At 33.6% G+C, this 17,140-nt stretch overlaps 1 protein-coding gene across 3 annotated transcripts in view; it reads left to right on the top strand.

The window, feature by feature from the left end:
- Positions 1-4,569: 4,569 nt before the first annotated feature.
- The window catches only part of LOC148630248 (receptor-type tyrosine-protein phosphatase epsilon-like), a 29,130-nt gene continuing 16,559 nt past the window's right edge, over positions 4,570-17,140 (top strand). For 2 of the 3 annotated variants that reach the window (XM_088564152.1, XM_088564144.1), the window contains exons 1-6: positions 4,570-4,817; positions 11,354-11,578; positions 12,664-12,720; positions 13,305-13,490; positions 13,882-14,058; positions 14,975-15,151. In XM_088564152.1, coding sequence (XP_088420278.1) covers positions 4,757-4,817; positions 11,354-11,578; positions 12,664-12,720; positions 13,305-13,490; positions 13,882-14,058; positions 14,975-15,151 — 883 coding nt within the window. In that variant the 5' untranslated portion in view covers positions 4,570-4,756. The remainder of the gene's footprint in view (positions 4,818-11,353; positions 11,579-12,663; positions 12,721-13,304; positions 13,491-13,881; positions 14,059-14,974; positions 15,152-17,140) is intronic. The other variant, XM_088564160.1, reaches the window with a different exon arrangement.

The raw sequence follows: 17,140 nt of genomic DNA, 5'->3' as shown, positions 1-17,140 counted from the left end.
ATTCTAAAAACAATATTGATTGCACAAAAATTTTTGCATCCTTATCCATTATATGTGTTTGATAAAACATTTACTTTACTTTTTATTTTCGAAATGGGGAAAGGCATTTGACAACGGGAAATAAGTCGATGCAATAGGGGATGGAGCAATAGGAAATGGGGCCATAGGGAATAAGGTAATGGGGCAATGGAGTATGGGTCAATGGGGAATGGGGGGTGGGGCAAGTGGGAGTTTATCCCATACAGGGACCGTACTTCTTTTGTTTCAAATGTTGTCTTGTATTTAGGTTGTATTTCTAGTGTTTCGAATGTTGTCTTGTATATCGGGTTGCATTTTCAGTTATCCCAATGTTGACTTGTATCTTAGGTTGTATTTCTAGTGTTTCCAGTGTTGTCTTGTATTTCGGCTTGTATTGCGGTCTACAGTCCTACCACAATACTTGTTACTACCGTAGTGGTATTAATTCAATGTGGAAATTCGAAAGATCTTTTGGAGACAATCAGTTCAAGACTATTATCTGAATATAATAACATTAAAACCTAAGATTTTTCAACACTGCATACTTCTATTCCCCATACTCAGTTAACATCTTGACTTAAAAACATTGTACATCGTTGTTTTTTTCAAAGATGGTACACCTAGATACAAATATATAGTTCTTGGTAGAGATTCCTCAAACTTTGTAAGAAATAATTCCAAATCATCTTCCAAATATACACAGGAAGATGTTTACAAAATGCAAATGTGGAATTTTTAATCGACAACATATTTGTCCAGTGTGGTGGACGTGTTTTTCAACAAACGGTCGGCATTCCAATGGGAACAAATTGTGTTCCTTTACTTGCTGACATTTTCCTTTACTCTTATGGGGCTGGCTTTATAGCTGATCTGATCCGAAAGAAAGAATATCGTTTAGCTAGATCCTTTAATCTCAGTTTCCGCCATACAGATGACGTATTATCTTTAAACAATCCTAATTTCGGGGAGTTGATACATCGCATCTACCCCAAAGAACTTGAGATAAAGGATACTACAGACACTGTGAAATCAGCCTCATATCTTTACCTACACTTAGAAATCGATGGTAAAGGAAAACTATTGACCAAGTTTTACGACAAACGTGTGGCTTTTCATTCAGAATTGTCACCTTTCCTTTCATCTGTGGCAACATCCCTTCAGCACCTGTGTATGGAGTGTTCATATCACAACTCATATGTTATGCCAGAGCTTGCCGAAACTACGCAGACTTTTTGTATCGCGCCAAAACTCTAACAAATAGGCTTCTGGAACAGGGTTATGTTACTACAAGATTGATTTCATCACTACAGAAGTTTTATGGTCGTAATCATGAACTGGTGGAGTCCGAGTTGCTCATTTGCTTTTGTTACTTTTTATGTATGATTTTAGTTACTATATGTTCTTTGTTGTATATGTCTGTATTCCATGTCTGGTCTTTGTTCCTGGATTGCATTCTTTTGATTACCGCTATAACCTTGGGTTCCTTGATTACTCTTCCCAATGTTGACTTGTATCTTGGATTGTATTTCTTGTGTTCCCAATGTCGTCTTTTATCTCAGTTGTATTTCTAGTGTTCCCAATGTTATTTTGCAGCTCGGGTGAACTTTTATTGTCGGCAATGTTGTCTTGTTTTTCGGATCGGATTATTTGTCTAGTGTTCCCAATTTTGTCTTGTATTTCGGGTTTTATTTCTAGTGTTCCCAACTTGTCTTTTATTTTGGATTGTTTTCCTAATATTCCGAATGTTACCTTGTATCTCGGTTGAATTTTTAGCATTCCCAATGTTGTCTTGTATCTCGGTTGAACCTCCATTGCTCACAATGTTGATTTATATCTCGTGTTCCCAATTTTGTCTTGTATAGCAGGTTGTACGTCTAGTGTTTCCAATGTTGTCTTTTATCTCGGTATTACTTCTTATCCTCTTTTAGCTGTTGCCCAAAAATTATGCACAGCTACTCTCTACTTCAAAAGTGTTTTTTTTTTTGGTCTGAAACCTGCTACTTACATGTTTGCATTTCTTGTTTGAACATCGATATTTCTACTTGTTCTGAGAACAAAAATATTCCTACCGTCTAATATGATAACAAATGCCATCACATAAACACAGAAACAGATGTTCGTCACACATATTTGTTCGAATTCATTGGTTATTCTGTGTCATGTTAAATGAAATTCCTTAAAAATCAAATCCATATTTGAATGTCTTGATACTTTTATCTATGATCACAGACCTCATAAGTACTATTACCAATGTTTGTTTGGTGCTCCAAAAGGAATATTTGTCATCCGTTATGTTTTCATTTTGAACCTGCAGCAAAACAAAATCAATTCCCCTGCTTTTATATATATTCTACATAAAAATATACTTAAATACGACAATCAATGAAAAGAAAGTCACGTCACGACAAAAGAAGATGTCTAACAACGTCCAATTTAACAATTAAGGAGAATTTCGTGACATTTTATGAGTAACTAGGTTGGTGCTTCTACAAAAGCAAATGACGCTTACACTACCGTTGCACCTTGTCCATGCTTCTAGTTAAAATGGAGCCTAGATTACTTATTTACTTTTGTTTCGTTTTAGGAATTTACAAATGTGTTTGGTATATTGATTTTTTATAATGTACAAGTGATTTATGAAGACATATAAATAGTACAAAGTTACGACAGTTACAGCTATAAGGAAGAATGTTATGGGATAACATGTACGGTTTGGCCCAACTTCGACACTTGAGATCAGATAGACTAAATGTATTTGTGGTAATGCAAATAAAATTGAAGTGGGTTATTCAATTCAAGGACCCGTAATATCTATGGTCGCCGGACTGGGAAGTATTTGTCATTTCAAAAGGTTAACCTTCTTATCAATTTTTGAACTATTAAAAGACAAGTGATACTTAGCTTGCAAGCAAAACGCAAAAGTTGCCAAAACCGACAAATGGTCAAATTTAGTCAAATAATGTAGCCGCCACTGAATTTTGTGGCCATTTTGAAAAGAAATGGCAGCTTTTAGACAAAATCTGAAGCCGCCATTGAATTTGGAATGTAATGTTTACCCTAAATATCAATTTTCATTGAAATCGAACAATGTTGAAATTTTGCCGATTTTGGCGGCCATTTTGTAAAAAATGAAGGCTTTCTAAAAATATTTTTTTATATTTTATATTTACTACTAGTTTTGGCGACTTCATTAATCAAGGAAACCAATATTCTAACAGAAATAAAAATAGTACAATCCAGGGACAAAGACAAGACATACCCAACAAAGACAATGAAATAACCGATAATACATACAAAGTAACACTTGCATCATAATTAAGTGAGTGGCAGTTGAATCCTTCCCTTATTGTAAAGTGTTAAAAATGGCTTCGGTAAAGTATACGTTAAGTTTTAATGTATCACTTAGAATTATGTAAGTAAATGTATACTCATAACTCGACTTTTGTTAAGAGCCAAAGCGACGAATCAGTCTTATAAATTTGAATCCACTGTAATTTGAAAATACAATTATGCAGGTTATTTCTGTATAATTTCATCTTTACCTGACCTATTCCTTTACTCTTATTAGGCTGACTTTATAGCTTATCTGATCATCCTTTAGTCTCCGTTTTCGATGTATAGATGAAACATTATCGACAAACAATTCTAGTTTCGTTGATTTGATACATTGCATTTACGACCGAGGAACTTGAGATAAATGATACTGTGAAGTCAGCCACATCTCTTGACATACATTTAGAGATCAATGGTAAAATAATACTAATGACCAACCTATACGACAAATGCGATGACTTTTCTTACATACTGCCAATTTTCTTTTCATCTGTGGCTTCATCCCTTCAGGAACTGCGTATGGAGTTTTAATATCACAACTCAAACGTTATGCCAGAGCTTGCCGTATCAGTGCAGACTTTTTGTATCGCTCTAGACTTCTTACAATTATGCTTCTGGAACTGAGTTTTGTTGCTACAGGATTGAAGTCATCACGACAGAAGTTTTGTTGTGCCATGATGAACTCGTGGATCGTTACGGTGTATCCATCTGCTCCATGAAAACTGATTTGTACAACGTGTTATGCATTGTATTCCTTTCCTCTTTCATCTGCCATGGATTTGAATTTTAATGAGCGATTTGCCTGGTATATTTAGAAAAGCAGAGGACGCTTACCCCACCGGTGCACCTGGTCCGTGTCCCCATTTTTTAATGGAGTCCAAATTGCTCATTTACTTTTGTAACTTTGTATATATTATTTTGTTTTTTTTATGTTCGTTGTTGTGTATATCAGTTTTTCATGTATTGTCTTTGTTCCTGTATTACATTCTTTTTATTTCCGAATGAATCTAGATACCCTTGATTACATTAGACAATATCTAATTAGTAATCAAAACTTATTTTACAAGATATGCCATAGAATATTTGTTTTACTTAGACATTTTGAAACTGTGTATAAGGCGTGAATATTTACTTGTTGATAACACTTATAATACATGTAATGTCAATCGGATTCACCAATATGCTTCTTCTCCTCTTGGTTGACTTTCCTTTAAACTTAAGATAACGTACATGTGTTCATGTAACACGTGATTTATAAATTATTTGCAAATATTAAAAGGAAGGAAAAACCACCATATATTTGAACGGATGATATCGTATCCTGTTTTACATTAGAGGTGTATATACTAAAAATTTGTTTGTAGATCTTAGTGCGAGCAGCCGTTAAAACATCTGTACATTAAAGATGCAATTATACTTCGTGATAATTTTCATAGTCATCCTTGAAACAGCGAGTTCATCAAAAGGTAGGCAACATAGTAATATGTTAAGAAAAATAATACAAACATTATTTCATATCAACTTTTTACCGCTAAGGTTTTGTTGCTTCTGCCTGACGTTCCGAAATTATAGGACAGTTAAAAAAGTATAGACTATTAATCATTAGTTATTATGTATCAATAAAGAGCGAGGCTACTGATATTTAGCATGTAAGTAAATCACATTAAGATAGAGTGGAATGTTCTAGATAGGATGATTTTTGACCTTGACCTTTGATTTCAACGTCAAATTACATATAAAAGTTTGTCTGGGTCTTAATTATTTTTGTTTTTTTACTTAGATACCTGATATTTGGTATGGGGTATATTTCCTCAAGTCGAGGCGTCACGTACTAGAGTGGTTGACATTTATATTTGACCTTTGACCTCATGTTCATATAACATACCAAATTAGAACGCATTTCATACAAAATTTGTCCAAACTTTTTGTCTTTTTACCTATATTCTAATATTTGGTATGTTAATATCCTCTCAGGATGGAGTGTCACGTAACAGGGTAGGTGACATTTGACCTCAACCTATAACTTCAAGGTCAAACAACATACAAATTTTGGCAAAATACAACCCAAAGTATTGTCTTTGTCATATTTTTTGTCTTTTTACTTAAATATCTGACGTTAGGTATGTGGCTATTTCACGCTAAGGCGGAGCATCTTGTATTAAGGTGTGTGGCTTTTGAACTTGACCTTTGACCTTATGTTCAAATGACAAACAAAATTTTGGCTTAAGTTAATGACTCATTTTATGCAATATTTCATCTTGTAGTATGTCATAAATGTAAAGAATCACTTGCCCTTGATCACCTAGTTGTGCTTAAACCCAAGAAGCAGGGTTAATAATCATTTAAAGCATCATTCTATTATGGACAATGTGTTCTATAAATTTTAAAGGAGAAGAACTCTGATGAGCTTCAGTAATTATACTCCACGCAACATAGATGCACAGGGTTTAATGTTTTTGACCCGTCCGTCTGTCTAGCAGTTCATCCTCTCCTCAATTTTCCGGACTTTTTTTGAAGCAGTTGCAGATATTGACATGAATTTTTGGTTTAAGTTTACCATGATAAGTTACAAGTCAAATTTACGTTTCGTTCCACTCCGATGATTTTTATTTTAGATTAATTAACACTTAAAGTCTGAAGTTTGAAACTATTTTTCTGTATGCCAGAATTTAGTTAGTAGATAAAAGTTTGTTCTCTTATCGTATATTTTAAGCTCACCTGACGTGAAGGTCAGTGTGAGCTATTGCCATCACTTTGTGTCTGTTGTAGCCATCCTTTGTTATTGTAAACTTTTTTTTTTATAAAAATCTTTTTTATATTTTATTTTGTCACAATCTAATGCCTTAAAAATCATTTTCAAAAATATTTTTTAAACTTTATTTTGTCACTATCTTTTCTAATGCATTACAAACCATTTTCAAAAATTTGTTTTGTTGTTTCTATTGCATGGTTTAGCACTCTAATTTCTTTTTTATCTGGGTCATTCTACATGTAATTCTTTTACGAACAAATTCACTTAAGTATCCAACATGGGGATACGTGGGGTATTGTATTTTGGTGTGTAGCATTTCCGAAACTATGAATAAACCAAACATAGGAAAGAGTAATCAAGGGAACCAAGATTCCAGGAGAAATCTACAATTACATATTTCATCTCGTAGTAGCACATTAGAATCAAATTGCAATATAGAAAATATGAACTATACACGATGGTATACAAATTTACATGACCCTTCTAATTATTTATTGCCCATAAATGAGGTTAGAAGTTAACTTTAACATTGCCGATGAAATGTAAAATTTTGGTTGCAGATAGTTCAATTTTGCCTAGAAGCTAATTCTCCAACCTTGATGCATCAGTGTATAACTTCAGTTATATGATCCTTCCTTTATATTTATTGAGGTATGATATTAAATCATGATGTTGTTATCACATTTTTGGATACTAATACGTTTGTAAAAGACGGGGTCCATGGATCTTCACAGCAAACCAACTATAGTCACCAATACTCATCTCCCAACAGTTGTCATCCAAAACATTGTACTAAAAGCATACCATACAGCCAGGCATTTCAAATTCGGCGTATTAGCTCATCTGACGATACCACCAACAAATGTCTAGATGAACTCCGTGGTCATTTGTTATCGCGTGGCTGTAAATCAACAGATATAGATTAGGGATTTGAACGTGCTAACAACATCATCCGTAAATATCTCCTCGAATAAAAACCTAAGAAAAGAATAAAAGGGTTCCTTTTGTGCTTATATACCATCCAGCCTTTGGGAAACTCGCAGTTATTGCATTCAATTGGAAAGGCATTCAAAACATCCCAAGCTCCCCAAGCTCTTTCCTGGGGCCCCGGTCCTGGCACTCCGTAGACCTATGAGCCTAAGAGATGCCCTAGTAAGAGCAGAGATTTCATCAGCTCAAACAAAATACAACGGGCCAGTGTCGACCATGTGGAGACAAAATATGTAAGACCTGTACCCAGATACTGCACACCAAAACATTTAAAAGGTACTGCACTGGAAAGGAATTTGCCATTTTTTGCGACGTGTCTTGCAAAACCGAAAATACCATACACCTTCTTCAGTGCCGATGTGGTATGCAGTACGTTAGCGAAACAGAACAACCTTTCAACAGGTGTATGAATGGTCATCGCAGTGACTACAAATGAAAACCAGACCAAAGTGGGCATCTTAGATCCGCTGGACACACCCAGGAGGATCTCCACAACATTGTTGTCACGATCATAGAACATAATCAAAACTGGTCAAACTGTAAGAGAGTATCACTGGAAAGCTTTTGGATGAAGAAATTACAAACAACTTCTCCAAATTGAATAAACGAGAAAAACTAATTCATTTTTAGGTCTTGGTCTACTACTATATTTGGACTTTTTAAAAAAAAATTGTTTTCAAGTTAATTTTTACTTTTAATTTTGATAAATGACCCCCTTTGTTATTTTCATTCAGGCTCCTTATCATTTGCGTATGTGTGCCTTTGATAAAGGTACAATCACCCACAGCGTACGCGATTCAGCGTCTGAATCTGTTTTGATCTTGAATTTTGTGAGTTTTATGGCAACACCGCCTGCACAAAGTCCAACGCCCTAGACCACTTGGCCAGTTACGCTCTATAAAAATATAGCTTTTGCTGGCCGGGTCATTCCTCCTCGTAGGATTAATCTAAGGCTGTAACTTAGTACACAATGTATGGTAGTACGGGACAGTTCATTTAGATGTTATTATGTAGGATAGAGGATCAAATTAATGATGCATGTCACAGCAAATCAGTATTATACAAACGTCTCTCAGAATGTGACGACTCTATTCGCTACACTGCCCCATCGGATGAAATTGATACAGGGAAGATATGTAAACGTATGGAAAGGTCTGACAAATTCCCAATGATGTTAGAACTGTCAAATTTGCGATGCAATTTTTTTTATCGTTCCCTCCGCAGGACTCGAACTCGTACCGCTGTGACATCTATGGCAACACCGCCTGCACAATGTCCAGCGCCCTATACCACTCGGGCAGCTAGACTATTAAAATTATAGCTTTCGATGGCCATCAGAGGTTGTCCTGTTTAGTTACATCATGTGTTAATGTTCGCGCTCTAAATTTACTTACGAGGAAGTATCACTCGGTTAACGAAAGCTATATTTGTTATAGCAAAGTTGACCGAGTGGTCTAGAGCGTTGGACTTGCAGGCGGTGTTGGTATAGATGTCAGAGAAGAGAAGGGGTTCGAATCCCGCTGAGGGAGCGGCCAAATTTGCAACCTTGCATCGATTTTAGAGTTGTGGTGTAGTTTAGACTTGATTATATATATATATATATATATATATATATATATATATATACATTTGGCTGCTTATACTAAAAACGGAACATAGGGGTTCAAAAAGTGTTGCCTTCACCAAAATTCTGGTTCAGGTCATAAAATGCTATTGAAAGCATTTCCTGCATTCGACTTTTCAGTTAATTTTAACTTAACCTGTCTCATTTTCAAGTTTTTCTAATAAGCAAATTGTCAATCAGTTGAGCGATTCATGCGATTTTCTTGAGTCTCTAGTTATCCATTTATAATATTTCTATGATATATTTATAAATGTTGATTTTCCAATTGCCCTTATCTAAATTTCTGCACCCAAATTCCACGTTCAGTAAGTCACAGTATTGTGACATTATGTTTAAACAACAAAATCTCATTATAAAATTATAAAAGATTTTGAAATGTTCTATAAAAAAGAATCTACATGTTCATGTTTATAAAAGTAATCAAGGGAACCAAGATTCTAGCGGAAATAAAAAAAAATGTAATCCTGGGACATTTTGATAAGGAGATGTGAATTTCAGTAAAACATGAGCAAAAAATGCAAATGGGACATCATGTCAAGGGAAGATAAACAAAAGCAGAAAGTATCATTATGTGCTCTAATTGAATTCTCTCAATATACAGACATTGATAATAAAAAAAATCAGTATCAGTCACACGACATCCGTCCTCATTAACACATAAGTGAAAATTTGGTATGTTATTTGTCCATGAGGTCAAAGGTCAAGTTCAAATGTCAACCACCCTTGTACGTCATGCCTCGCCTTAATGACATATAGCCCCATACCAAATATCAGATGTCTAAGTAAAAAGACAAAAAAGTTATGGCCCTGACAAAACTTTGTATGGTATTTGGCCAAACTTCTGTATGTCATTTGACCTTGGTGTCAGAGGTCAAAGGTCATCCTATCTAGAACATTACACTCTTATTGTGATTTCCTTACATACAAAATATTATATATATGGGTAAAAAAACAAAAAACTCGTGACCAAGACAGAGTTTTGCATGGTATTTTGCCAAAATTGTTATGTTATTTGACCTTGGGGTCAGATGTTAAGGTCAAAGGTCATCTACCTAAAACATTTCTCCCTGCATGGTATGATATAGTTCAATTCCAAAGATCAGATATCAAAGTAGAAAACCGAAAAGTAATGGCACAGACAAAATTATGTATCGTATTATGGCAAAATGTGTATGTGATTTGACCTGAGGTTGACTTTTATGGGTGGGAATTTGGGTCCAGATAAGAAAAAAAACAAAGATAGGTTACATATTTGTATTTTTGGTATGTTTCTGTAGGGAGGTCTTCCCACACATCCATGCATACATTAGGCATTTGGATAATATCTTCTTTCTAGTGTTGGCAAAATGGGTCTGAACATAGCATATTTTCGTATATTTCAAAATATCAAAAATTAAGAACTTTGGTTGCTATGGTAACCAGATCTAGACCAATCAGATTGACTTGTACTTTATTGTTAATTGTTTTCCTGAAGACACACTTCATTAATATAATTATGTAGTTTGACAAATTTCCACCATCAGATATATAAAATTACATTCAAATTATGATGTTTTTGTGATAATTAGGCCCTAAATTGGTGGTTTTTAAGGAATGGTCGTTGCTATGGTAACGGTGAAAATATTTTTCGTTTTTTCATTTTATTTATTGTTTTTCCAAGATATCCAATTGATTTAAAGTCAATTTGGATAAAATTTCTGACATAGATATATCACCCACTGCATGATTCTCAGGCGGACTGCTACTTAAACACTGTTAAATTTGTTCCATTTCTTAAATTCAATACTTGGTCACGGGAAAAAAAAGATAAAAAGGAAAATATCATACATTGTAAGCATAACTGCACCACTGCACCAAGTGCACTTCTTTCATTTGTCTTCTCGCATGTGGGTGTACATTATTCTGGACGTCTCTAGGATTATTCATTCATATTTCATGACTACGATTGTACATCATTGGTGGTAATAAAGTATGTTTTAGATCATTATCTTGTTACAATTTCATGTAAGAGGAAGCATATAATAAACATGTTTTGTTTATCTTCAAATATAACATACATAGCCTTAACATACGTTTACATATATTAATATTCAAAAGTATTTCAACAAGAATGGAGAAGACCGAAAATAATTTTGATTTACTATGTCAAGGATGTGTTGTTCACTAATTAAGTTCCATATTCCAAAAATGTTCAACAACATTATAATTTTCTGATCGTACCCCTAAAACATCATAAAGAGCTCTTACAAAAATGGTGTAACAGTCCACCTATAATTTTTATGATTTTCACTGGTTGGGTTTGCCGTGCATGTATGATTACATATTTTTGTTTGCATTTTATTGTAATTATTTTCCGGCTTTGCCTAGAGAATTCAGAAAGTGACAATTTCCTGTCACGTAACAAGCCATCACTACGAGTTTAACCGTTTTCAAAAAAAAAATAAATAAATAAAAAAATAACTTATATTGATATTGAAAATTTCGATATGATGTATACATGTTTCAAACAGTAACCTTTATAACAACAATAATGACAATAATGAAAATGATAATGGTACAAAACAAAAAACAGCAAACTGGGGACTTGATTATTTTCTTCTACTATAACAAATATTTTCAATGTTTGAATGTAATAGTTTTAGAGTGTTATCGAACAGATAATGGTGGTTCGTCTTATAATGGTAGAGTTACAAGATCAGAATGTATCTCATGGAAAGATGCAAGCTTTCAGTGGACTAATTACTATAACGAAGACCATAAATTCTGTAGAAATCCACACGTAGACCTTAATGCAGTCGGTGAACCTTACTGTTATACAAATTCTGTGGCCGCTTTTGTCAAATGTGGTGTTAAAAAATGTGGTAGGTATTTGACATTTTTTACGATAGAAGTGTTCAATGTATTATAATAATTTTTCAAATGTCGGGAGTTTTGGCCTCATACAATGGAAATGTCTCTTTCATTCTTATTTACAAAAACACAATCAAAACAAAACACGTTTTGACATATGATCAAATTGCAAAAAAAGTAAATGTTTGAGAAAAAAAATCAAAACAAAACAAAAAAGAACACCCATAAAATAATAATAAGAAACATGTAAGAATAATAGAAAAGCAAAAAAAAAAAAAAATAATAATAATATAATTGAAGAATTATAACAAACTCTCACAAATAGGCTTCTGGAACAGGGTTATGTTGCTACAAGATTGAAGTCATCACTACAGACGTTTTTTGGTCGTCATCATGAACTCGTGGATCGTTATGGTGTATCCATCAACACCATGAAAACTGATTTATTCAACGGGTCATAGTTTTCCTTTCCTCGTTTGTCTAACCCGGACTTGACTTTTATGAACAACTCGGCGGGTGTTTCTAGAAAAACAGAGGACGCTTACCCTACCGGTGCACCTGGTCTATGCTCCCAGTTTTTAGTGGAGTCCGAGTTGCTCATTTACTTTTGTTACTTTGTATGTATGATTTTAGTTACTTTGTGTTCTTTGTTGTGTATGTCTGTTTTCCATGTCTGGTCTTTGTCCCTGGATTACATTCTTTTGATTACCGCTATAACCTTGGCTCCCTTGATTACTCTTTCAAAGGAAATAAATCGAAAATCAGTGTAATTTCGACTGCCTCACATGATGGTTGTGTAACTGAGTTATAGATGAGAAAATAAATGGTGTAGACAAAGTGAAACAAAACCGTAAAATAATAAACCAAAACGATTAATGCTAATACAATTTATGATACTTACTTGATTTGGATCTAAATTAACAAATTCTTTCCGTAAGAAACATTTCTGAGGTATATATTTCATATATTCTGGACTTGGTGAAATTCGAGACATAAGAGTCTTTATCTTATTGCTGTAGTAATAACAATTACATTATGTGTGCTGTATTGTATTGTTTTATAATATCTTTATGAGGAACTACGTTTCTTTTTTCAGATGAAGATTGCTATACTTCTGACTTTATTTCAGTATCAAGCACGATACCGGCATGTGGTAAATCTAAAGTTCCTAATTCAGTAAATGCACAAACATTACATATATTCGCATGTTTTCTATAATTCAACACAATTTTTGACCAGCGAAAGGTAATTTTGATTTTGAACATGAAATTTACCACCGTTTTCTACTAGTATGTCACAGTTTTTAAGAGCATTTACAGCATTGAAAGCATTTCAATTCGTGACAAGATATATGAACATTTAAGTCAAAACATTTGGAGTGACCTTTTCGGCATCATATCTTCTTAAGAGTTTGGAATGAAAGTAACGTCATGCACAGACAGAGTGTAGTGCCACTAATTGATGTTACAGTCCAAAAAGTATTGCATTAGGTATAAACAGAATAGGAGTTTCTTCCCAATGTGTCAGTTTCAAAATCGAATTTAACTGTCATTCTATGAATCATGGTAGAAGGCTCAGATAGAAATTATTAGACTTTACGAAAAATGGAAAATGGTAGCGTTATCGTTAACCGAGAATATCATTAGGAGATTAAAAAACTAAAACAAAAATACAAGCAAGTATTTCTTTCTATACTTATGTGATATATGAATATATGAAGCTATTCCATTCCAACAGATATTCTGATTACCTGTAGTCTCCAAAATCTACCACCGACTATCACTGTCAGTCCTAATAGGACAATATTTTATTCCGGAGAAGAAGTTGTCTTTAACTGCTTAGAGGAAGGATATTTACCAACAATTAATTCTAGTACATGTTTACCAAACGGTTCACTGGATAATTCAAATGTGGAATGCAAAGGTATTGTCATATATATTAAAAAATAATTTTACTTTATCTTTGATGTTAAATGTTAAGTTAATTTCTGTATAACTATCATTTTAATGAATTATGACAATGGAATGTTAAACTTTTGAATGTATGAGTACATGATATTCGTTAAAGAAAGATACAACATCAAATTGTTGTAATCCCTTAAAGTAATGTAAATTCAAATATTAAATATTTAAAATACAATATTAAAATTAAAAGGAAAACGAACAACAACGAGTAAGTAATGTTATGTGCAAAATAAAGTTACTAGAACCGTATTTTCGTTTTTTGTTTGTAATGAGAATAAACATATATTTGTGTTAAAAATGACTTAAAAGACGTATTTTTTCAGCAATTGTGTGCATACATTTTATTATAGGTATACTCTGTCCCGAGTTTCCAACAATTCAAAATATGGAAACTCAAAATACAGATATTCTGTATCGTTATCCAGACTCGGTCAACATTACATGCAAAAATGGGTACCAAACATTTGGACCGAACAATGTCAAATGTACAGAAGCAGGTTCATGGAGCCCAACTCCGAATTGTACAGGTATTCGTAGCATGTTTGAAAACAAATTAATACAAGCATTCAAATGAAAAGTATGAGAAAGACAGATTCATTGGGCAGAAAAAGACAAAATGTACATGGTAAAAGTCTTATAAAATATATAAACTGCTGATTCTGACAAAAATTCTATTGCACATGATTCATCTAGTTCATTGACAATTACGTGCATGCCAACGACTTTGTAGTTTACGTACTTTCTTGTGAATATTCAGTGCCCAATTTGACTGTTTTACTCTAACTTTTACTATTTTTATTTTAATTTGTTTAATAATTGTTAAAGGAGCCTTCCCAGTTAAGTAACATGCGTTATTTGCTGTTTGTTTCATTAAAAATGATTACTAGACTAGTACTTGTGCAATTCGCCAAATATGGTGACAGAAAGACAAAGAATTATACATTACCATATGTTCTTACATAATATCTGAGTAGCTTTAAACCTTTGTGTATACACCGACGTGGGCAATGATATAAGAATCTAGACCTTTAATCAATTACCAAACTTTCGAATCTTTACAAGTTTGGGAACTTATTTAGCCAAAAAGTCCTTAATTAAATCTTTAATTTGTTTTATATGTACGACAGACGACCAAAACAGCCGGGCATTCTTATTACTAACGTCGCATACAAGGAAAAAAACCCTTCTTATTTTTGTCAACAATCGATATATAATTACTATTTTTTTCATGTATAATCATTTTACATAGAGTACATGGCTAAAGCATCAAAACTATACTAAACTATACTAAGTAATTAAGCAAAACTTCACGTATGTGGCCATTTTTCTTTACGTCTTTAATTGAAAGATACATTCTCACATAATCACTAGCTGTATTTTTGTTAAACGCGTAATACTTGTAATAATATATGTATATATACCAGCAAAAAATTTTAAATGTAGGTGTGCCGTGTCCACCAATCCCATACATTGACAACAGTCAAAATAACCACACAAGACAGTATAGATTTCCAGATAGTGTTACAATTATCTGTAACATAGGGTATAAGGTCAACGGATCAAAAAGTCTGGAGTGTAACTCGGATGGACAATGGCACAAACCTTATCCAGTGTGCATAGGTTGGTATACAAGTAGAGTTCGGAACATCATAGAAATATTTACCTCATTTTTGTACGTTACTGATAATCGATTTGTTAGAAACAAATTCTTAGACCAGTGGATCAACTTTCTCAGCATACCAAACAAATTGTGGTAACACTTTGGGTATTGGAGCAAGAAGTAAAAAATATATCCCTACTCCTACGTAACCGAAAATAAAACCGCTGAAATTGACAAACTTTTACATGTCAAAACCTCAAGAGTATTTATGCTTCAGTTAAAAAGTTAAAAATTGAACCAAGATTCTAGTGAAAATCAGTTAATAATCAAGGTATCCAAGATTCTAGCAGGAATCAAAAAAATGTAATCCAGGGACAAATACAAGAAAAATGGAAACAGACATGTAAAATAACTACAATTATACGTTCAAAACATCAAAAGAGAATGAGCAGCTCGGACTCAACTTAAAACTGGGAGCATGGACCAGGTGCACCGATAGGGGCAGCGTCCTCTGTTTCTCTAGAGACACCCACAGAGCTGCTTATAAAAAAGTCAAGTCCAGAATCGATTAAAGAGGCCGACAAAACTATGACACGCTGAACGAGTTCGTGATGACCATAAAACTTATGCAGTGATGACTTCAGTCTTGTAACAACATAACCCTAACGCGGTTCAGAAAGTTTGCGTACTGATAGCAAACTCTGACAAAACAAATGAGTTGTGATATGAAAACTGCTTAGGCAGGTGCTGTAGGGATAATGCCACAGATGAAATTAAAGTTGCGACATACGCAAAGACATTGCGTTTGTCGTAATGTTTAGTCAATGGTATTTCTTTGCCATCAATCAAGATATGAGGCTGACTTCACAATATCTGTTGTATCCTTAATTTCAAATTCGTCGTTGGAAGATGCAATGTATCAAATCCATGAAACTTGGATTGTGTAACGATAATACGTCATCTATATAGCGGAAACTGAAATCAAGGATATAGTTAAACGATGTTTCTTTCTCTCGGATCAGATCAGCTATAAAGTTGGCCTCATAAGAGTAAAGGGATTAGTCAGCGAATAGAGGAGCACAATTTGCTTCAATTTGAATGTTGACCTTTTTTTAAATGCGTCCACCAAAAAAAAATTGTATCCAGGTTTTTGTCCTTGGATTCTTTTCTTTTGATTTTCGTTAGAATTTTAGTTCCTTTGATTACTCTTTTAAGAAATCAAGTTGGTTAACATACACGCATTTGTGTGACCAAATGAATTCCATAAAAAAGTAGTCTATTCAATGTTTTCTAATATGCCATTGTATTTAATATGTATTTTTTTTACAATGTTCAAGATTAACGAATCCAACGTTTCCTTATTAAGTTAATGTACCATGTGAAAGTTATTGTCTTTTATCTTGACATTTGCACCAATACCATGTTTCTTCGACATTTTATTATGTATTTTCATTTAAGCCTGTTTGAGTATTCATTTATACTTTTAGTTGAGTGTTTTGGGATTTTGAACTTATAGGAAAAGCGAATTCTCTATTGATGCAAATACATCTTTTTGTCTTTTGTCTTATTTGTTCAAGTGTTTGTATTCTGTATCGATCTCAAGACTGAAATTAGAATTTAACAGATTTTTTACAGTGTGCTTTAGTGTTTGTCCTTTATATATAGGTTTGCTTCATTTATTTTGGGGCTTTTTACAACTTGACATATGGTATCACACAATCGTTGAAGAGATTTGGGTGACTTGTAAAAGTTTGATTGTTTTTCCTTAAGTTTTGGTGGATGACTATCTCATTGAATAATATGCCACAACTTGCTGCGGTGTATCCATCTGCACCATGAATACTGATTTATTCAACATGTTATTGTTTTCATTTCCTCTTTCTTTTAGCCCGGACTTGACTTTTTATGAGCAACTCGGCGAATGTTCCTAGAAAAACAGATTATGCTTACCCTACCGGTACACCTGGTCCATCTTCTCAGTTTTTAGTGGAGTCCCAATTGCTCATTTG

Source organism: Perna viridis, chromosome 1 (genome assembly GCF_037379345.1).
Source record: "Perna viridis isolate PV_CMFRI_1.1 ecotype Kerala chromosome 1, ASM3737934v1, whole genome shotgun sequence".
Taxonomy (NCBI): Eukaryota; Metazoa; Mollusca; class Bivalvia; order Mytilida; family Mytilidae; genus Perna; species Perna viridis.
Note: the sequence above shows the minus strand (reverse complement) of the source record. Positions and strands in the feature narration are given on the sequence as shown.